This window comes from Schistocerca nitens, chromosome 6, assembly GCF_023898315.1.
Source record: "Schistocerca nitens isolate TAMUIC-IGC-003100 chromosome 6, iqSchNite1.1, whole genome shotgun sequence".
Lineage (NCBI taxonomy): Eukaryota > Metazoa > Arthropoda > Insecta > Orthoptera > Acrididae > Schistocerca > Schistocerca nitens.
The window spans coordinates 574,124,672-574,148,318 of NC_064619.1; the positions used below are offsets into that span (position 1 = coordinate 574,124,672).

Consider the following 23,647-nt stretch of genomic DNA (forward strand, 5'->3'; position numbering starts at 1 on the left):
GAGATGTGAGGGTAGTACAGCAGTTACTGTTTTTTAAAGTTCGAATGGATGAGACCAATAGTTGACACACCATTGTTTTTCTTGACAATGGGGCATGTAGCTGCTGCGTGTTGTCAGCATGTGAAACTGCTTTCTGGACTGTGAACTAGCCACGGAGTAGGGAAATGCATGCAGTCTGTCAAATTTGATGATGAATATTGTCCCAGTCTGACAATAATTATGTAGGTGATGTGGCACATGATTAGAACGTGTTGGTTTTTTTAACTGTTGTGAAAGTAGAGAAATATAAAGGAAAAGATACAACTTTTACCTTTGACTGGGGACTTAGAGGCTCAGTGGCTCCGGATATTTAAAAAACGCTCCTCTTCATCTCCTGTGTGAGGATCACCACCATCCAGACAACAGTGGGATCCTTACAAACTATTGTACTCTGGCTGCAAAGATTCATCTGATTTGTTATCGAGAGGAATCTGAATCTGAAAATATACTCTGCAAGCCGCCATATCCTGTATGGCAGAGCACACCTTGTACCGTAGTCATTCTCTTTCCCACTGCACTCGCAAATGGGGCAAAAGAAAAATGATTGTAATCATCCATACGAGCTCTAATTTCTTTTATCTTGTCTTCAACATCCTTATGCAAAATGTAAGCTGGCACCAGTAGAATCATCTGCAGCCAGCCACAAATGCCAGTTCTCTAAATTTTCTCAAGAGTGTTTTACGAAAACAGTGTCATCTTTCCTCCAGTAATTTCCAATTAAGTTCATGAAGCACGTCCATAAGTAAAATGCCTAGCAGCACACCTCTGACTTACTTCGATGTCTACCTATAAGGTGACCTGATCGTGATTACAGCCACTCAAGCAGTATTCAAGAATGGTTCGCACAAGTGTTCTATAATTGGTCTCCTTTATAGATCAACTACACTTAACTAAAATTCTCTACATAATCGGAAACCAACCATTCACCTTCCCCACAACAGACCCTGTGTGCTCATTCCATTTCAAATCACTTTGCAATATTACACCTAGGTATTTAATCGGCGTGTGTTTGTCAAGCAGAACACGACTATAATTCTATTCAAACATTACAGGATTGTTTTTCCAACTAATCTGCATTAACTTACATTTTTCTACATTTAGAGCAAGCTGCCATTCATCACACAAAATAGAAATTCTGTCTATGTAGTCCTGTGTCCATCCATCCAAAGTCAGTGAATGACAGTGCTTTCCTATAAACTACAGCATCATCGGCAATAGTCCCAGATTACCTTTGCTTGTGTATGTTTTGAGTGAATATGTATATATAGAAAAATATAAGAGACTTTAATGACAGATGAGGAGCTTTGCTTACCAGACACACGATGAAACTGAATACTTTCATGTAAGCATATTCAGATGTTTTGACTGAATTACTACTTCAATGACTCTTTGTCATTCATCAGTATCTTTTCCTCTACCTCCCATCTACAGTCCACAGGAAGTCCAATTATCATTATCATGTCTCCCCCCACAGCCGAATACTAATTTGATGCACAATGATATGTTCTGTATGGAAAGCACATTTCTGATGCTCCCAACTAAAGCAACACACACACACACACACACACACACACACACACACACACACACACCAATGTGATTAGATTTACAAACCTTGTGGTTTCGCTCGGGGTCCTGTAACCTCACAGTCTGGACTGCCAAGTCAATTAAGGCATCAACATCTCTTACGCCATTAGAATGAGCCCCTTCAAGAATAGATATAAGTTCTGTGGGATCTACATCAGAATCCGGGACTGGAGCTGGATCGGCTGTAATGCACATAATTTAGAAAGTTAAATATGTACACAAAGAGTTCATATCAGCTAACAAACATCTGCTTTAGTGGTGATCTTTTTAATCTTACTGTTCATAATTACACTAATATGCCAAAGCTGCAAATCTGTCTCTACCTATGAAACTCCCCTTCCATTGAGAATATATGGTCTACATAAGAAAAAACAATACACAGAGAAACTGGTTAATAAGAAATATTATTTAATGTTACAGGCTTTTCTACTTACAAATTATTCAACATGTCTTGCATATGCTGACGATGTTGGCATCGCAACCAGCCACAAATTTACTGTCAGTTCCTTTATTCAAAGGGTGCCATTACCGGTTTCGAATCCTTGTGATTCATCCTCAGACGGTTTACACGTTTTCTTTATAACATGTGGTGTGTTTTTTACAGATTAATTGTCCTAAAATATAAATAACACATAATTATAAACACGCCACACACAGATGGTTGCGTTACATATTTTCGTTGCATGTGACTTACGTGAAACGTCCATTTGGAGTGTTTGTTTTCATAACATTCGTCCAACAGATGTGAATACATTCCCACTGCATTCTTATTGTAGCACACGTAAATTTTTCTCACTGAACACTTGACATTTGTCACTGAGAAGATTTCTACCATACACCACATGTTTTGATACATACAGAGAGCTTACAAACATATGAGTATCAAAGATGCTATGATATATCGTAACATTTGATGATGATGTCCTATGTTTGGAAGAATCATAGTTGATATTGTTACATCAATTATAAAGTTTATATATAGTACTGTATAGGTAAAATAGTACATTATTTGACTACATTTAGCATCATGAGAATTATAGTAACATATAAATTTATTACTTGATCTGCAGATAGGAATACCAATATTATTTGCTTTGGAGGCTGGAAAATAATTTTTGTAAATTTTTCAGGAAAGGGGTGTTAGCTAACTCTGTTTGTTCATTAAGGATATAGTCTGAGGTGCTGTTTTTGTGTGTGTGTATTCCTATTTCTTCTAATATATTCATAGTGGCTCCTTTTTCTGCTAGATGTAAAATTTTTAAGTTGTCCTAAATGTTTCCCACTGAATGGATTTCTTCAGCAATAAGGGCTGCAAATACAGATTTGTTCAAGTTATTAAGTCTTAAAGCATAAATGTGTTCTTTGTATCTAATTTCAAAACTTCTGCCTGTCTGTCCAATGTGGAATTTTGGGCATGTATCGCATTTGAGTTTGTATATTCCTGATTTACGGAATAGACTCTTGAGGGTATTTACATCATGGATTACTTTTTGTTGTAATTTATTATTTGTGGAAAAGCTGATTGCGATATTTTTCTTTTTAAATAAGTTTGCTATTGGTATGATAGTGGGCCTATGTATGGGAGAGTAGCATATTGAGGTTTGGCTTCTGTGGTACACTGATTTGGCTTGAAGTGACTGCTGTGAAGTGGATCTGTGGTTTTTGTCTGCATTATGTCGTGGAGTTCACAGCAGTCACTTCAAGCCAAATCAGAGTGCCACAGAAGCCAAACCTAAATATACTACTCTCCCATACATAGGCCCACTATCATACCAAATAGCAAACTTATTTAAAAAGAAAAATATCGCAATCAGCTTTTCCACAAATAATAAATTACAACAAAAAGTAATCCATGATGTTTATACCCACAAGAGTCCATACCGTAAATCAGGAATATTCAAACTCAAATGCGATACATGCCCAAAATTCTACATTGGACAGACAGGCAGAAGTTTTGAAATTAGATACAAAGAACACATTAATGCTTTAAGACTTGGTAACTTGAACAAATCTGCATTTGCAGCCCATATTGTTGAAGAAAACCATTCATTGGGAAATATTGAGGACAACTTAAAAAATTTTACATCTAGCAGAAAAAGGAGCCACTAAGAATATATTAGAAGAAATAGAAATACACACACACACAAAACAGCAACCCAGACTATATCCTTAATGAACAAACAGTTAGCTAACACCCCTTTCCTGAAAAATTTCCAAAAATTATTTTCCAATCTCCAAAGCAAATAATATTAGTACACCTATCTGCAGATCAAGTAGCAAATTTATATGTTACTATAATTCTCATGATGCTAAATGTAATTAAATAATGTACTATTTTTCCTATACAGTACTATATATAAAGTATATAATTGATGTAACAATATCAACGGGGGAGGGGGGACAATGTCTCTGTATTAGTGTAAAAGGCATAACAGTTGCGTAAATGAATATATGATCCTTTCCAAACATAGGACATCATCGTCAAATGTTACGACATATCATAGCATCTTTGATACTCATATGCTTGTAAGCTCTTTGTATGAATCAAAACATGTGGTATGTGGTAGAAATCTTCTCAGTGACAAATCTCAAGTGTTCAGTGAGAAAAATTTACGTGTGCTACAATAAGAAAGCAGTGGGAATGTATTCATATCTGTTGGACGAATGTTATGAAAACAAACACTCCAAACGGACGTTTCACATAAGTCACATGCAACGAAAATCTGTAATGCAACCATCTGTGTGTGGTGTGTTTATAATTATGTGTTATTTATATTTTAGGACAATTAATCTGTAAAAAACACACCACATGTTATAAAGAAAACGTGTAAACCGTCTGAGGATGAATCACAACGATTCGAAACCGGTAACGGTACCCTTTTAATAAAGAAACTGAAAGTAAATTTGTGGCTGGTTGCTGTCCCAACACCATCAACATTTGTCTTCAAACAACAGCCACAGTCTCCATCATGTCATCATATGACAAAATTGCATCTTGCATATGCTCTTCTACATTATCTGATCAAAAGTATCCAGACACTTATTAGTGGATGTTAATATTAGGTGTGTGTCCACCTATAGTCTATATGGGAGCTTGCACCTGCTGGGGACATTTCCAATAAGGTGTCTGTGGAGGAATGACAGCCCATCCTTGCTCAAGAGCCAAAACCAGAGGACATACTGGACGCTGTGGTCTAGAGTGAAGTCAACAATCTAACTCATCCCAAAGGTATTCCATTAAGTTTAGATTGGGATTCTGGACAGATCACGCCATTTCTTGAATTATATTGCCTCACAGATACTGCTTTATGGCAGGGTGTCTTGTTATGCTGTCACAATCATTATTTCCGAGTTGCCCCTCTAACATACGCAGTACAGAATGCTATAAAATGTGTTCATATCTTTCTGCATTTTGCATTTTCATAAGTGCAATTGCTCAATGGCTCAGTGGTAAAGTGCTACAATACAATTCCAAAGGTCCTGGGTTCGATCTCTAGTCAATCCTAGGATATTTATCTCTCACTTATCATTCCTTTCACCTCTGGCAAAGTTTGTTGATGTGAAAGGAGTTGTGCCATGGTTTGGTATCCACATTAAACTGCATGTCCCCCAAAATGTGTGAAAAAAAAGCAAGAAAGATGATTTAAGAAATAACCAACAGAGATACGCGAGTTCTACAGGCCCACAAGTTTCAACCTTCTGCTTACGGGAAGCCTTTCCCTTGGCCCAAGACTAAATTCACTCTTATTACAAAGTCATTTTGTTCAAGTAACATCATAAGAAATGGCTGCCACAATAACTGGTTCGTATAACTGCTGCCTACTCAGCTAGCTCATGTTTAGCAATGGAGTTTTTTCTGCTGCTTCGATGGGATGTTGTAGGACCTCAAACATTCGCAAGCTGGTTCTGAAACACACGAGATGGAATCCAGAATTTTCGGGACTAGTGCTGCCATCTGGAAAGTAGCAGTAGTAGATCTTTGCATCGCTAGCCTGCATATCAGATAAGTCAGTGTGCAGAGTAGCATTCAACTGGGAAGACGTGTTGCATGTCCACAGTGATTTCCGTAATACTCAGTGTTTGATGTGTGGTGATTTTATGATGGATCCGCGAACAGAACAGGGTATGTGTATCAAGCTCTCTGCAAATCTCGGGAAAAGTGCTACGGAGACCCTTGCAATGATTTACCGTCATGACCCAGAGACAAAGCAATAATCGTCGTCCCAGTGGAAGAGTCCGGACTCTCAAAGACCCAAAAAAGCGAGACAGGTGAAGAGCACGATCATCGTTTTCTTTGATACCAAGGGAATTGTGCATAAATTCGTCCCACCCAACCAAACAGTGAATTCCACATACTACGTGGCGTTTTGAGACAGCTCCATGAAAACGTGCAGCGACAACGGCCCGAACTTTTGTGTCAAGGGAAGTGGCTGCTGCATCACGACAACGCGCAGTGTCACACATACTTGCTCACCAGGACCCTTTTGGCAAGAAACAATATGGCGGTTGTACCTCACCCACCGTACATGCCAGATTTGGCACCTTGCAACTTCGCGCTATTCCCAAAACTGAAACTCAAGTTGAAAGGCCATCGGTTCGAGACTCTAGAGACGATTCAAGAAGCAATGCTGGTGGTGGTAAACATCCTCAAAGAACAGGACTTGCAGAAAATGTTTGACCAGTGGCAGAAGCGCTGGGACCAGTGTGTACACGCAGATGGGAACTACATTGAGGTTGATGGTGATCATTAGTCCAAAGGTGAGGTTTTCAACAGATGGCAGCACCAGTCTTGAAAATTTTGGATAGCACCTCGTATACCCTACTTGACGAATGCTACATATTTCTGCCAACTGAGGGCTGGAGTGAAACTGCTCAAGTTAGAGTACTTCAACATATTTGATAGGACAATAAGTGAAATGGTAAACAGACCTCGGATATACCACACAATTTCATATCACTTTTGATTCCAACCAGGAATGCCTTAAAAGAGGGCTCTGTATCTTATTTTGAAATATATGCAGCTGATTTTGGTGCAGCAACAGCAAAACTAATGATACAGCAGAACTAGTAAACGAAATAGAGCCTTTCAAATTTTAGCAGAAAAAGCCGATGATGAGTGTTGACATTTTGATACTTTGAAGCCTACTTCAGTGGCAACACCGCAGACAGACCAGCGATGCGGGTTGCCGACTCTGCTGCGAAGTCTCGGCAATGCAAGAGTGTTTACAAGCAAGTACCACAGCTGACAACAAACACATAAGTGTGGCCAACATCCATCACAGAACATCAACCTGTAGCAGATAAAGGGGGCATGATGATCAATGAACTATTTCCTGGAAATCACATGTGTGCAAATAGCCCTGGAAATACCTTTCCACCCAGAGCCAGGTAAGCCAGTGCTTGGCCATTCAGCAGGCAGTTCTGCACTCATCAAGCGCGGAAAATATCGACCAGTCCAGCAGTGTACCTCAACACATCACTTCCGTGGTGTTAGGCTATCTACCAGCTGCTTACAGTTGCCTTTCACGTGGAATAGTTGTACAGGTATAGAGTCAAAGGGAACTCTGATTATAGGAATTAGTTGTTATTTGCTTGATCCACAGAAGGGATCCTTATTATTTTTTGGTTTTGAAGAGTGTGTTACTGTTGGTAGTTTATTGTAGTTTCCTTAATAAATAAAAAATAAAAAAAATTGGGCCTAACGAGCTGGTTCTTGTTTTGTAGATTTAACAGTGGTGACAAGTTTGTTCAAATTCCTGCACTGCTCCATTGTTTGCCGACACAGTGGAAGGTATTCTGGGTTTAGATGCACCATCGGCTAGCATCCGTGTGCTGTTGGATCGTATGCAACACATCAATAAACTTCTGATTCAGTGTCTGCAGGCTTTGACTAGCGTTTTTCCTGTGTTTCCGCCGTTGGCCGCTCCTACCGCGTTCCCACCATTTGACAAGTCTATTGAACCATGGAGTAATATGCGGCTCGCTTGGAACAACATTGCCTTGCCAATGGAATCATCGATACCAGCCAGCATCATGCATTTTTTCTTGCCTATTTGGGTCCTGACTTTTATCGCTTAGTGCAGCAGTTGCATCTGGAGGTGGAACCCCATGCCTTCCCTTACGAACAGCTGTCCACCAGTTTAGCAGAGTATTTTGATGCCCAGGTCCATGTTGCGTTAGCTCTCCACATGTTCTTCAGCTGTCAGAAGCTTCCATCGCAGTCTTACAGAGAATGGATTGCTTGCCTTCAAGGGCTCTCCTGGGACTGTCAGTCCTCTGGTGCCAACCTGGGGTGTAAGCAGTCGTATGGTTCAGTCCTCGTTCGTGACATGATTCTGGTCCATGTTCCTGACACTGCCCTGCGAACAGATCTGTTGAAGCTGAAGAATCACTCATTGGACACGTGTCTGTCGCTCATTCGTGCCCATGAACAGTCTTCCAGTCTGTTTGCGGCACTCAATACCTTGTTCCACGGCCACCCTGTCGTCGCTCGGAGCCACAGTCACTGGAGCAGCGACCACGCTGACAGCCCACAGCAGGCGCCCCGCTGCCGCCTCCTCCTCCTCCTGACCAGGTTCTCAGTTCTTGGGCTCAGCAACATCTGAGGTTGCCCTCCTGTCATCAATGCTTTGTTACGCACCAGCGCCGTGATTGTCGTTCTGCCTGCGGTCCGACATTTGCTGCTCCTCTTTGTCAATGGATGTGGTCCTCACAGCACTGGACCCTCTAGACTCAGTCTTTGAGCATTTTGACCAGCTGCTGGGCATCTCCTTTGTCCAGACGGTCCTCCCATACACGGTGGGGTCCATCACTCTGACGGTCCAGATCAACGGAACTCCTCTCCGTTTCCAGTTGGACACAGGGTCCTCGGCTACTATTATTAACGGCAACCCTCACCGCTGCTTGTGTGCTCCAATGCTCCACCCATTCCCAACGCCCTTGAAGAGCTATAATAATGATATTATCCGCTTGCAGCGGTGGTTCCTGGCACAGGTGTGGTATCACTCTCATGACGTCACCACCCGAGTTTTGGTCCCAGCCGCCCCCACAGCCACTAATCTGTTGGGGATGGATCTTTTCCATTCTCTTGGTCTTGAGATCCACAATTCAGCCTCAGCGGTCCATGTCTTGAGTGCCACGGGCATTTTCGCAACGCTGCAATGCCGTGAGGCCATTCAGCAACTCTTGACACCAACAAATGTCTCCCAACTCAAATCCCTCTTAGGTCAACTTGCCTTTTATCAGCGTTACATGCCACATGCTGTGGCTCTGGCAGAGCCTTTGCATCACCTGCTTTGCAAGAATGTTCGCTCGACCTCGTCGCCGGAATGTGATCGGGCTTTCCAGTGTCTCCAATCTGCTCTTCTCGCTCCACCGTGCCTCGTCCCATACGACCCCGGCAAGCCACTTATTTTGGCCCCTAATGCATTGGATTATGGGCTGGGGGCTGTGTTGTCTCATATCATTGATGGTGTTGAGCGCCCAGTGGTTTTTGCCTCGGAAACCCTATCACATGCACAGCGAAACTATTGCCACATCGAGGAGGAGATCTTAGCTATCGTATTTGGATTCAAGAAGTTCCACGACATAATCTACGGCCACCAGTTCACGCTCTACATGGACCACACGCACTTGGTCTCTGTTTTCGGTGCCACATCCGCCACCCCTACCCGAACCGCTCATTACCTGCAGCGCTGGGTATTGTTCCTTGCAGGGTACACCTACGACATCTGTTACTGGGCCATGGCCCTCCATGCCAACACTGATCTTCTTTCTTGACTTCCTGTGGGGGCGGATTCCAAATTTGATGCAGATCCAGTTGCTTGTTTTCATCGGAATGACACGGTCTCCTCTGCTGTCGTCGCGTTGCCACTGAACGCCCAGCTCGTTACACAGCACACAGCCTCCCGGTTCTCCAGATGATTCTGTGCCACATTCAACTCGGGTGACCATCCAATCATCATCAGGTTGTTGGACCCAGAGGTTTGGGCTTACTGGCCTCGTCACAAAGACTTTTCTGTGTGTGACAGGGTTCTTCTTCTCTTAAGGGACACTGATCATTGGTGTGTCGTGATACCGTACTCCCTCTGTCACAGGGTCCTTGCACTCCTATGTGTTGAGCAATGAGGGATCATCCTGAGGAAGCACCTCGCCCACCACCATGTCTATTTGCAGGGAATGGACAGTGACATCAACCACATGGTTGGTTCCTGCTCCTCCTGTCAGTGTCTGCAGTCGGCACCACCACAATGCCTGATTCCGTGGCCTATGACCACTGCCCCGTGGTCCCGGCTCCATCTGGATTTTGTGGGTCCATTCCTGGGGTCTTACTGGCTCATTTTGATGGACACTGGCAGTGGTTCTCCATACGTCGCACACATGTCCTCGACGACCGTCACTAACACCATTCCAGCCCTCTCTCATATTTTCGCCATCAAGGGTCTACCAGAGGCGACTGTGATAGACAACGGCCCTCAGTTCATGTCAGCAGAGTTTACTTCCTCCTGTGCTACGTTGGACATCCACCTGCTCCATATGGCGCCGTTCCATCACGCATCCAACGGGTTGACTGAACGGTTTGTCTGCACGTTTAAATCGCAGACGGCCAAACTGGAAACATCACTTCCAGGGAGCTCCCCTCGACCTCTTCCTGTCTACGAATCATTCTTCTGGTCACGATGGGTCCTGTCCGGCAGAGAAGCTGCACTGTTGCCCTTGTCACTCCTGTTCCTTGCTTCCCCTCGTCTGGTTGCTCTGGTCTCAGTGCGGCTGCGATTCTCTCCGAAGGATCCAGCCTGGATGCTGGTGTTTCCCACAGTCTCCATGCTTGTAGGCCACACCATGGCAACTGTCGTCCTCGACAACAGTTCCCTCCATCGGAAGCATTTCAACTGGCTATGGCACCATCGTGGGCCAGACCCAGTGCTGTCATTGTCTCCGGCGCCATACCTTCAGTCTGAGGTTCTAACAGTTTTGGTGACAAGAGAACCAGTGTAAACTGGATTGTGAACTTCACACTTCTCTTACTACAGTTGACTTACTTGAAATGTTTAGCCGACTCTCTTCTCTGGATATGCAGCTTCGTCAATGTCCACAACTTCTTCTCCAAAGACATAATGCTGGTCAGAGGAACTAAAAAATACTATCTCTCTCACTTGAAATAACTCAGTACTCTCACACTTTCAGTTAAGTTCAGATATATTTTCATCTCCACAAGTTACAGATAAACATACAAATTCTTGCAATTCAACTACGACGATACCCGTTAGATACTATTTAATATAATTACATTTTGGTGGGTTCCGTTTCATAACCACCAGAAATTCAAAAACAAGTCTTGCCTCTCACAAGTCTAACACCAAGATTAAGAAAGAGTCTCTAGACAAAACATGTTTCAACTATTCATAACAGTTACAACCATTAAACTGTCAAAGAATAACACGTGCCTGCTCCTTATACGTCACATTCAGCCTCTATGGCGCGAGTGGCAAACACTTGTCGGCATCACTTGTCTGATGCAGCTCCTGTCCTCCCAGGACCAACGTCCATCCTGCACACACAGACATGTGTTGCGCAGCAAATAGGCTCTCTCTCACACTTATCTTTAAAATATTGCGTCTTCAAGTTGGCAGAAGGTTGAGTGGTTCCAGAATTTGTGTGTTAATTCTCGAAGCACTATAAGGTCTTCCCGGGAGGCCGGGGACTAACTGGACGTCCCTTTGCTATCACAGCAGGCAACGTTGCAGCCACTACCGCCACAGGCTTTTGCAGAAAATCCCCGTGGGTGGGTAGGCTTTCGCAGAATTCCCGTGGGCGAGTCCTTTGCCTATGGTTGCCGATGAGGCTCCCCCTGCCACCAGCACCTCCACCGTTACCTGTGGTCTCCTTCCACCAGTGGAACCTGGAACTGACGGCAAGATGTGCCTTCGCCTCACTCTTGTGTGTGTGTGTGTGTGTGTGTGTGTGTGTGTGTGTGTGTGTGTGTGGAGGGGAGGGAGGGGGGGGGGGGAGACTGCTGGAGTCACCACAAACGCCTACTGCTGTGGCAACATCGCAGACAGACCAGCAATGCGAGTTGCTGACTCCTCTGCGAAGTCTCACTGATGCAAGAGTGTTTACAAGCAAGTACCACAGTTGATAACAAACATGTAGGTGCGGCCAACGTCCATCACAGGGCATCAACCAGCAGCAGAGGAAGGGGGCATGACGATCAACAAACTATTTCCTGGTGATCAAATGAGTGCAAATAGCCATGGAAATATCCTTCCACCCGGGGCTAGATAAGCCGGTACCCAGCCATTCAGCAGGCAGTTCTCGAATCGCCGAGTGCGGAGAAAATCAGCTGGTCCAGCGGTGTGCTATGTCGACCATCCTCTCTTCCACAACAATTGTGAGATGTCTCTTCCATTGAGTTAGGCTACCTACCAGCTGCTAGCAGCTGACTTCGAAGTGGAACAGTTGTATGGGTATAGAGTCGAAGGGAACTCTGATTATAGGAATTAGTTGTTATTTGTTTGACCCCCAGAAAGGATCCTTATCATTTTTTGGTTTTGAAGAGTGTGTTACCGTTGGTGGTTTATTGCAGATTTCTAAAAAAAAAAAGGGGGGGGGGGGGGAAGGGTTGGCAAAATGTGTTGGTTCTTGCTCTGTAGCTTTGGCAGCCCCCACCCCCCTCCGAAGTATGGATTACGAGATGCTTTTCCAAACACTGAAATGGCTTTGAGGATACTTATGACAATTCCAGTGACTGCAGCATCTTGTCAATTCAGTTTCAGCAAATTAAAAATGATAAAAAAGTTATAGCTGTCTTTTTGATAGAATAGGACACAGCTACTAAATTTGACATCAATGACTTGATTATGAGTTTCCTTCACTCAAAGCCAAGAAATGGAAAGTAAAATGATAATGAAAACAGGATTTTGGAAATAAATGTGCTGTGAACATTTAATTAGAGTTATTTTCTTATTATTTACAATTAATAATTTGTGCCATATTATAATTATATGGAGCAAATAAAATCAGTTCTAATAATGAATTAAGTGTACGTCTGCCTTTTTGCAAGCACACAAATTATTGATTTGCTTTAACACCCAAACATGTTTCACCACAGTTGAAGCATGCTTAGTGGGTTTTTTCTTTTATATTTCTGATGTGCATACATACAGATTATGTTTAGATTAGGAAATATTTTCCACTGGATTCTGCTGTTATTAAAAATTACAGATGCACTTTACCTTTTATTGTAAATTGTGTGTGTCCTCTGGCTGCACACCAGAATCAACTACAGGGCTAAATTAGTATGCCATGTCATCTGTAAAGATAAGGAATATTAAAATACCATCTACATTGAATTTTTGTTTATAATCCAATCTTTAAAATGTGGGTCCAGGGAAAAATCATGTCATATATCTGTTTTAGCCCTTACCACTGTATTACTTTGCTAGAGAAGAAACCTCGAACAACAAAAAAACATGGTACCCCCTTACATGTGACAACAAAATAACAAACAGAATATGAAACATTATTAGAAAACATGGTGTACATGTGGTACATAAAAACAAACAAAATACTGCAGAAAAAATTAAAAATATTCAACACATCAAACCAAAACAAAATAGTAAACAGATGACAGTCAGAATATATATTTCAAAGATCGGATTATAAACAAAAACTCAATGCAGACAATATCTTAATATCCCTCACATTTGCAGAGGTCATGGTGTACTAACTTAGACCTGTGGTTGCTTTTGAGTGACAGCAGAGGCAAGGGTTCCCATAGACAAGGGGAAAGGGGGACTGCAGCACCCCCCCCCCCCCCCCCCCGCTCTCACAGAAAGGGACGAATATATTGTAATAAGATGTTTTTCTTTCAAGAAAATGATTTAAAAGACTGTATTATGCAGATTTGTAACAGAGTTGCAGAGTTGGAACTGAAACTTTTTTATGGCTACTTTCAACTCGCCATTTGTCTTCCAAAATATTAAAAACCTTCAGCCCCTCCCCCTATGCAACCTGTCGTATGGGCACTCTCGGCTACACGACAAGCACAATATAAAATAAAAAGTAAAGTGCATATATAATTTTAAATAACAACAAAATCTGATGTAATATATTTCCTAACCTAAACATAACCTGTATGTATGTACCGTATTTACTCGAATCTAAGCCGCACTCGAATCTAAGCCGCACCTGAAAAATGAGACTCAAAATAAAGGGGAAAAAAAAAAAAATTCCCAAATCTAAGCCGCACCTGAAATTTGAGACTCGAAATTCAAGGGGAGAGAAAAGTTTTAGGCCGCACCTCCAAATCGAAACAAAGTTGGTCCATTGTAATATGAGACACAATTTAGGTCGAATGAATGACGATACAGCTACAGTAGTTTGGTTCGAGTCGAAAGCTTAGCCGTTAAGCTTTACCAGGTAGCCATTGCTATGCGTCAGGCGCTCCGTCCGTATTTATACGGATACCCTTCGTTTTTCACGTGCTTCGTCTGGTTTGAATCGATTGCTTATTTTGATTTGATCTGATAAGTGCCGTTTTCTATGTTATAGGTGTTTATGTCAGTCACTCTAAGCTGAAAATGCATTACTATACTGTGTCATACATTGTTTGTCGCATTCTGATAGTGCGTGTTTACGGCCTGTCGCTGCTCGCGGCATGGCTTGCTTCTGTGCGCGCTACTGCCGCCTACAATTAAAAAAAGAGAGGAATCATCTCATTAGCGAAACAATGGCAAGAGACTGCTATTTGTTGTTACTTACACTGCTGCTTTCTTTGATAATGATCAACAAGAACCAAATAATAGACTGTGTATGATAGAACATGTTCTGAACGAGAGTTTGGCGAAAATTTTTCTCCGTTTGAAAATCTTTGCAGTCGCTTCTTTAGTACATCAAATTCTGCACAGAAATTAATCATCTTAGATTTAAAAATCTAGTCAGTTGCCGTGCTTCATTTCTGACTGTATCACTATTAGGCGTAAGAGTAATACGAATATAAACATGACACGATACATATATTCTTCCGCGTTTGCTGTTGTCTCACTCTAGTTTCGTAGTTTATATTTGGCAGACAGGATTTAAATGAGATAGAAGCAAACACGAAAGAATACATGGCAAAATGTTTATATTGGTACTATTCTTATGGTGAAGAGAATACTGCATGTGATTCACATTTCATCAGGTTCCTATTAGCAACCATCTCTTCTCGCAGGTAGGAAAAAATTCAGAACGTAGAGTTGGCCATATTGACAAAAATCCCAGTATAACCACTCGGATTTTCATATACATTGAAATTCGAAGATGAACAATACGGAATTTGTATTTACTTCGTTGGATAATGTATGAAAATGCAGTGGTCGAAACTCGGGGCGGAGAAAAAAAGCTCGTCTTCCAATTTTTTTTTTTTTAAATTTGATTTACTGACGCAGCGGTTTTGGCGCCAGTATTTATCTTTGTGCCTACAAAGGATGCCTGTGTAGTGCTACATATATTCGATGGCAGAAGTTAGTTGGGGCGGCACCTACCAACATTTTTCAGAACTTCCGCTTGCTTTGCACTCGATTCTACGCCGCAGGCGGTTTTTTGGATTACAAAAACCGGAAAAAAAGTGCGGCTTAGATTCGAGTAAATACGGTATGTATGTATGTATGTATTTCAGAAAAATAAAAGAAAAAACCCACTGAGGATGCCACAGCTGTGGTGAAACATGTTTGCATGTTAAAGCAGAGCAATAATGTGTGTACTTACAAACAGGTGACCCATCCTTGACTCGTAATTATTTTCTGCAAGCACAGGAACTGAGTCCAAAACACCAATATGATAAAATCTGTTCTTTATTGTATACATCATACAAAAATTAATGAACAGTAGCTGTCATAAACAATAACACAAAATTTATTTTTCTTTTAATTTTTAGATAGGTTACACAATCTGTAATTTATTTACTACAATGATACATTTAATGTGTTGTGTGCAATATTTTTTAATCTTACTAGATCATTTAAATAATAATTTTCAATATTGTTTCATTTTTATTAATCCTAGCTAGAAAATTACAAGATTTCCTAAATGTTTGTAAAAAATTGCAGAAACGTATAGTTTTCTGGGGAGGGACGTGCAGCTTTGACAGTTCTGCCAGTGACACAGGATCACCTCATTATGGCTCTGGCCACAGGGTATAGATTCAAATGACTCATTTCCCGTCATCCACTGTCCAGTGGTGTCGCTCTTTATATGTCTCCTCAAGTGTCACTCAGCACTGACTACAAATGTGGCTTATGATCAGCTCAACCTCTGAATTCCGTTCTTTTTAACTCCTTATGCACAGTCATTGTGCTAGTTGGGCTGCTGGTAGCACTCTGAAACTCATGCACGATTCCTTCTGCTGACTTCATGCAACTTATTACAACCACTCTGCACAATGCTCAACCATCCACCTGTTTATCAGCACGAGAGATCTGCCTTGTCTTGCTTTAGCTGTGGTTGTTCTTTGGACTTCCATTTCTCAACTACATTACCAACAGTCACCTTGAGCAGCTTGAGAAAGGTTGAAATGTTCCTGATGGATTTGTTACTCAGCTGATACCCGAAGTCTAGTCCACAATCGAAGTCACTGATCTCTTCCAATTGACCCATTTTTCTATTACTAATTCTCTACTGACAACACAATACTCCTCACCTCCTTATACACTGGCTCCTCACCTCCTTTTACACTGGTGGGTCTGCCTCTCATATCTATATAGCAGTCAATTCTACATTACATATAGGTGGGCAGGTATTTTTGCTCTGATAGTACATATTGCCATAAGTCTTTTATTCTTAACTTCTTTACGTACAGTAAAAGATGCTATCATAAAATAGTTTCAAAATACTCAGTTCATGAATAATTAATGATACCAATAAATACATATAAAAATAGAAAAGAACCTATTCCTAGTTTTAGAAGCTGTTAGTTCTTTCATCAGAAAGGAAAGAGGACTATGTTGGAGAGCTTGGAAGGAGGGGAAAGTCAAGTTGAAAGGAACCCACGTGAGATCTGAATGACCTGCCCCACCTTTCCAACCTTTCCCAACACATTCCTCTTTTTCCTTCCTCATGAGTGAACGAATTCCAAAAGCTGGGAGGAGATTTTTGTTTTCCACTTTTCGATGTGTCTGTTGGCAGGTACTTGGAATTTTCCTTCCTGTAGGTACACACCAATTCCTACCATTATTGCTGCAAATACTATTTCTTTAGTTTATTACAAACCAAAGATAAGTAACTTTCTAGCAATTCAACAGACTTTATAATGAGTTGTTATAATAATAACACCACTGATGTGGACACATAAAGAGCACAATTATCACTATATTATACATGGCAACTTTGCACACACAGCAACAGATGTGAAGCTCAGAAGTCATTCCGTATTCTTAAATACTTTGCTGGATTTTCTTGAATTTAAGATATAAACCATGTTATTTCCAGCAACAAAAGACTATTCAACAACAGGAACTAGTATGTCATTACAAACAGTATTCACTTGTTACCATTTGCCATATAACATTGGAAAGAGTGCAGCGCATTTTTACAAATTCCTGGCACTTCAGATATAAGGACAATTCATACACACGTACAGTATAGTTCACTGAGAGATCATGAACATCTCTTGCCTTCCTCTAACCTAAGAACTACCCACACAGCACGTGACATGGGTATCTACAAGTGAACAAGAAATCTAAGTCACACTGTAACTCAAATTACGCAAGTACTGGCTTATCTTAGCTGTTAATGGCTGTGACGACATGCCCTTTATGCATTTTACATGTACACCTGGGGGCACAAGGACTGCAGAGTCAATATATTGATTCAGAACTGAACATTTCACAGCTGAAATACGAGTAAAAGAAAGGAATTGGTTACAGTTGCATTTCGAAACTTCATTTCTCGACCTTTATGTCAGGAAAACATTAGAATGCATTTTGGTCAAGACAGTCTGACTCACCATATAAAATACTACGTAAATAAATCAACCTACATGTGTTTTCCACATATTGTGAGAATGATAGCATCACCTGTCCTTCCATGAAACTCTACTAGTCTCTCTCCTCTTTTTTTTAACTACCTGCACAAACCTAGAATTTTATTTTATTTTCTGTTTTATAGGCACAATTGCAAAAAAACCTTCCATCAAAATAAAATGGTAATAAATACATAATTTTAATATCTCATTACCTTTCTGGTCAAATACAAGGAAATGAAAAACAGTGTCCATACTGCCTTAATGATACATTAATGTCAATTTATTCTCCATACCTTTCGGCTTTGGTTTCCTGCGAGGGGCCATTTTAAGAAGTGTTTGACCAATATACACTGGTCCTTGAAGACACTTTCTCGCTGCCTCTCTGTGAAATTGCACAATTATGAGAAATATTAGTAGTTTAGCATTAAATAGCATTATTACATTTTTTTAAAGAAGACAGCATATTATAAACTTCACTTTCAATAATAAACTCTACTGTACAATACTGTCAATAAATTTACAACAAATTAAGGCATTCTTCAAATTCCCGATTGATAGGAAAGTGATAAAAGTACAGTTGCCCACAACTAAAAGTTGGTTTGAACAGATCTGTACTTTACTACACATGGTCCTCCTGGAAGTGGTTGTCCTTGCCTTCCTCAAGTCTGTGAGTTGACAACTTTTCTCATATACGTCCTCAATTATTTGCTTGACGTATTCCAATCTCAGTCTTCCTCTACATTTTTTGCCCTCTACAGCTCCCTCTAGTACCATGGAAGTCATTCCCTCATGTCTTAGCAGATGTCCTATCATCCTGTCCCTTCTCCTTATCAGTGTTTTCCACATATTCCTTTCCTCTCCGATTCTGCATAGAACCTCCTCATTCCTTACCTTATCAGTCCACCTAATTTTCAACATTCGTCTATAGCACCACATCTCAAATGCTTCGATCCTCTTCTGTTCTGGTTTTCCCACAATCCATGTTTCACTACCATACAATGCTGTACTCCAGACATACATCCTCAGAAATTTCTTCCTCAAATTAAGGCCGGTATTTGATATTAGTAGACTTCTCTTGGCCAGAAATGCCTTTTTTGCCATAGCGAGTCTGCTTTTGATGTCCTCCTTGCTCCACCCGTCATTGGTTATTTTACTGCCTAGGTAGCAGAATTCCTTAACTTCATTGACTTCGTGACCATCAATCCTGATGGTAAGTTTCTTGCTGTTCTCATTTCTACTACTTCTCATTACCTTCGTCTTTCTCCGATTTACTCTCAAACCATACCGTGTACTCATTGGACTGTTCATTCCGTTCAGCAGATCATTTAATTCTTCTTCACTTTCACTCAGGATAGCAATGTCATCAGCGAATCGTATCATTGATATCCTTTCACCTTGTATTTTAATTCCACTCCTGAACCTTTCTTTTATTTCCATCATTGCTTCCTCGATGTACAGATTGAAGAGTAGGGGCGAAAGGCTACAGCCTTGTCTTACACCCTTCTTAATACGAGCACTTCGTTCTTGATCGTCCACTCTTTATTATTCCCTCTTGGTTGTTGTACATATTGTAAATGACCCGTCTCTCCCTATAGCTTATCCCTACTTTTTTCAGAATCTTGAACAGCTTGCACCATTTTATATTGTCGAACGCTTTTTCCAGGTCGACAAATCCTATGAAAGTGTCTTCATTTTTCTTTAGCCTTGATTCCATTATTAGCCGTAACATCAGAATTGCCTCTCTCGTCCCTTTACTTTTTCTAAAGCCAAACTGATCGTAACCTAGCGCATTCTCGATTTTCTTTTCCATTCTTCTGTATATTATTCTTGCAAGCAGCTTCGATGCATGAGCTGTTAAGCTGATTGTGCGATAATTCTCGCACTTGTCAGCTCTTGCCGTCTTCGGAATTGTGTGGATGATGCTTTTCCGAAAGTCGGATGGTATGTCGCCAGACTCATATATTCTACACACCAATGTGAATAGTCGTTTTGTTGCCACTTCCCCCAATGATTTTAGAAATTCTGATGGAATGTTATCTATCCCTTCTGCCTTATTTGACTGTAAGTCCTCCAAAGCTCTTTTAAATTCCGATTCTAATACTGGATCCCCTATCTCTTCTAAATCGACTCCTGTTTCTTCTTCTATCACATCAGACAAATCTTCACCCTCATAGAGGCTTTCAATGTATTCTTTCCACCTATCTGCTCTCTCCTCTGCTTTTAATAGTGGAATTCCCGTTGCACTCTTAATGTTACCACCATTGCTTTTAATGTCACCAAAGGTTGTTTTGACTTTCCTGTATGCTGAGTCTGTCCTTCCGACAATCATATCTTTTTCGATGTCTTCACATTTTTCCTGCAGCCATTTAGTCTTAGCTTCTCTGCACTTCCTATTTATTTCATTCCTCAGCGACTTGTATTTCTGTATTTCTGATTTTCCCAGAACATGTTTGTACTTCCTCCTTTCATCAATCAACTGAAGTATTTCTTCTGTTACCCATGGTTTCTTCGCAGCTACCATCTTTGTACCTATGTTTTCCTTCCCAACTTCTGTGATGGCCCTTTTTAGAGATGTCCATTCCTCTTCAACTGTACTGCCTACTGCGCTATTCCTTATTGCTGTATCTATAGCGTTAGAGAACTTCAAACGTATCTCGTCATTCCTTAGTACTTCCGTATCCCACTTCTTTGCGTATTGATTCTTCCTGACTGATGTCTTGAACTTCAGCCTACTCTTCATCACTACTATATTGTGATCTGAGTCTATATCTGCCCCTGGGTACGCCTTACAGTCTAGTATCTGATTTCGGAATCTCTGTCTGAACGTGATATAATCTAATTGAAATCTTCCCGTATCTCCCGGCCTTTTCCAAGTATACCTCCTCCTCTTGTGATTCTTGACCAGGGTATTCGCTATTACTAGCTGAAACTTGTTACAGAACTCAATTAGTCTTTCTCCTCTTTCATTCCTTGTCCCAAGCTCATATTCTCCTGTAACCTTTTCTTCTACTCCTTCCCCTACAACTGCATTCCAGTCGCCCATGACTATTAGATTTTCGTCCCCCTTTACATACTGCATTACCCTTTCAATATCCACATACACTTTTTCTATCTGTTCATCTTCAGCTTGCGACGTCGGCATGTATACCTGAACTATCGTTGTCGGTGTTGGTCTGCTGTCGATTCTGATTAGAACAACCCGGTCACTGAACTGCTCACAGTAACACACCCTCTGCCCTACCTTCCTATTCATAACGAATCCTACACCTGTTATACCATTTTCTGCTGCTGTTGATATTACCCGATACTCATCTGACCAGAAATCCTTGTCTTCCTTCCACTTCACTTCACTGACCCCTACTATATCTAGATTGAGCCTTTGCATTTCCCTTTTCAGATTTTCTAGTTTCCCTACCACGTTCAAGCTTCTGACATTCCACGCCCCGACTCGTAGAACGTTATCCTTTCGTTGATTATTCAATCTTTTTCTCATGGTAACCTCCCCCTTGGCAGTCCCCTCCTGGAGATCCGAATGGGGGACTATTCCGGAATCTTTTGCCAATGGAGAGATCATCATGACACTTCTTCAATTACAGGCCACATGTCCTGTGGATACACGTTACGTGTCTTTAATGCAGTGGTTTCCATTGCCTTCTGTATCCTCATGTCGTTGATCATTGCTGATTCTTCCGCCTTTAGGGGCAATTTCCCACCCCTAGGACAAGAGAGTGCCCTGAACATCTATCCGCTCCTCCGCCCTCTTTGACAAGGCCGTTGGCAGAATGAGGCTGACTTCTTATGCCGGAAGTCTTCGGCCGCCAATGTTGATTATTTATCAAAATTTAGGCAGTGGCGGGGATCGAACCCGGGACCGAAGACGTTTTGATTATGAATCAAAGACGCTACCTCTAGACCACGTGTGATTACTTCAAAGACCTACCAAGCTGTAAACTGTTGGATCGTTATTTTAACATTTACGCACAAAGCCAATCCACACCTTCAACAAAATTTACAATCACTTATCCCCACTAAATTAGAAATATTTGCCTACAAAATAATAACTGAATAATAACTGGTTTGATGCAAATAATCACATATTTTATTAGATAAAGGCAAAAAATGGTCTATTCACAGCAGATTACTATTGTGCAACACTTGTGTTGTTATGTTCCCTTACCAAACACTACAGAAACTTGACAGAAGCTGCTGCAGCCTATATCTGATTTTAATTTCAAACAAAAGTGTGAGCAAATAAAGTGTTCTACCTTCGTTTCTTCTTCTCAGAACACTCATTGATTCACAAGCGTGCATACACACAGAGCTCCTCTCTCTCTATGTTGCAACAGCTCTGTTGGAGGGCCTGTATTTTTACTGTAATCTATGTGATTCTGCCATCACAGAAAAAATTTAGGACACTACTAATAATGCTTCTCTGCTTTAAAGTTCATTACTTCCATAAATATTTTCCATACATCACTCTGAAACTGTTGTCACTGAATCACTTCCATGGTATGTATAGAACTGCTCAAATAGTGCAAGAATGGCATAATTGGTGATTGATTCCATATTAAACCTTCTGATAGAATCAGCTAAGTGAAAAATCCATGCAATATGCAGTTGTATTGATATACAAAAGTGGATTTCAGAATTTTCCTTTGTGGCACACTGCATATGCACGACCCATGTGCTGTTTTGAAGTTCTGGATTTGTTTATTTTACTGATCGTGTCACTTCTGCATAATATATCGCTGATTGTATCAAAACTCATTTGTGCTGTGATATGTTGTGAAATTTCAAACATTTGCGAGTACCGCAATAAACTCATATCATCAATTATAGGCTTAAGCTTAACTGTGCTCTTTTAAAATTTTTGAGAACCGTATGCCTACCCTCATTCAAAACAATCGTTCTCTAAATTCATTGAACAATTATATGAGAAAGTTATTTTTGAGAATTTTCAGACACTTACAAAACTATACTTTTTAAGTTACCACTATGAGTGTTTTGGATGTGTAATTTATTTTGTAGCAGGTCATTGTTTGTAGTTCACAGTTCTGCAAGGAGTATATCACCCATGAACTATATTGTGTATCAACGCAAATAAACGTAAGTTTTTGAGAATTTTCAAAAGCTACCTTTGTCCTTCGCATGATCCATGAGCAACTTGCAGGAAACTGGCATTTATGATTTGGTTACTGTAGCAGATATTTTAGCTAACACATTGTGTAACATCTAAGAGGAGTAGCCCTACATATTATCTGCATCTATTGTAAGTAAATCTGCATTCAAGTTTGCAAATAGCTGTAACTGACCTCAAAATGTTTTAGGAAAGTAGTAATTTTTACCACAGGTTTTTGTGTTACCTTAACAGAAATCTCATTTTGTTTATTTGCTTCAATTCTTATAAGGAATTACCAACTTTTTAGCGCAACAGATTAAAAGAAAATCAGCAGGTTTAATTTAAAATTATTTTTTCACTGTCTTGTAATAAACTGCACCATGCAAAATGCAGCCCCATTGTGAATGATGTTCTCGAAAAAAGGATGAATTAGTTCACATTCATAAGTAACTGGAAATCGCCCTGACTACTGCCAAACAATTGGCAGCTGCTACGGAATGGTGTGCTGGAAGAGCTCCTGAGAGAGGTGTACCTGTGATACCGGTAACAGAGGTATCTCATTACTATCCTCTCCTGTGGATCCTGCCTCCTCTGCATAAAGTAAAGGATTTGTCATTACTCGTCTGCTTAACTGCAAGTGGCATCCTGTACAGGGTAGACAGTGGCAGGGAGGCCTCAGCGTGTTGTACCGATCCCTCTAACCAACGAGTTTGAGGTGCTTTCTCTCACTAAAACTGAAACTGCATCAGTGGGACTCTCTTCACCCATTTTGGGGAACTCTGTTTTGTCTGGTGTCAAGAGGAGGCAAACGCAAAAGGATAACGGTCTATCAATTGTCGGCAGATCAAACATACAGCAAATGATGGTACCCCTTAGGGAAATGGCAGCAAGGGACAGGA

At 40.9% G+C, this 23,647-nt stretch overlaps 1 protein-coding gene across 1 annotated transcript in view; it reads right to left on the reverse strand.

Moving 5' to 3' along the window:
* Positions 1 to 23,647, reverse strand: part of LOC126262853 (speckle targeted PIP5K1A-regulated poly(A) polymerase-like) — a 206,068-nt gene that overhangs the window by 115,407 nt on the left and 67,014 nt on the right. Inside the window, exons 4-5 of the mRNA XM_049959720.1 lie at positions 17,923 to 18,011; positions 1,654 to 1,808 (exon numbers count right to left, since the gene is read on the reverse strand). Coding sequence (XP_049815677.1) covers positions 1,654 to 1,808; positions 17,923 to 18,011 — 244 coding nt within the window. The remainder of the gene's footprint in view (positions 1 to 1,653; positions 1,809 to 17,922; positions 18,012 to 23,647) is intronic.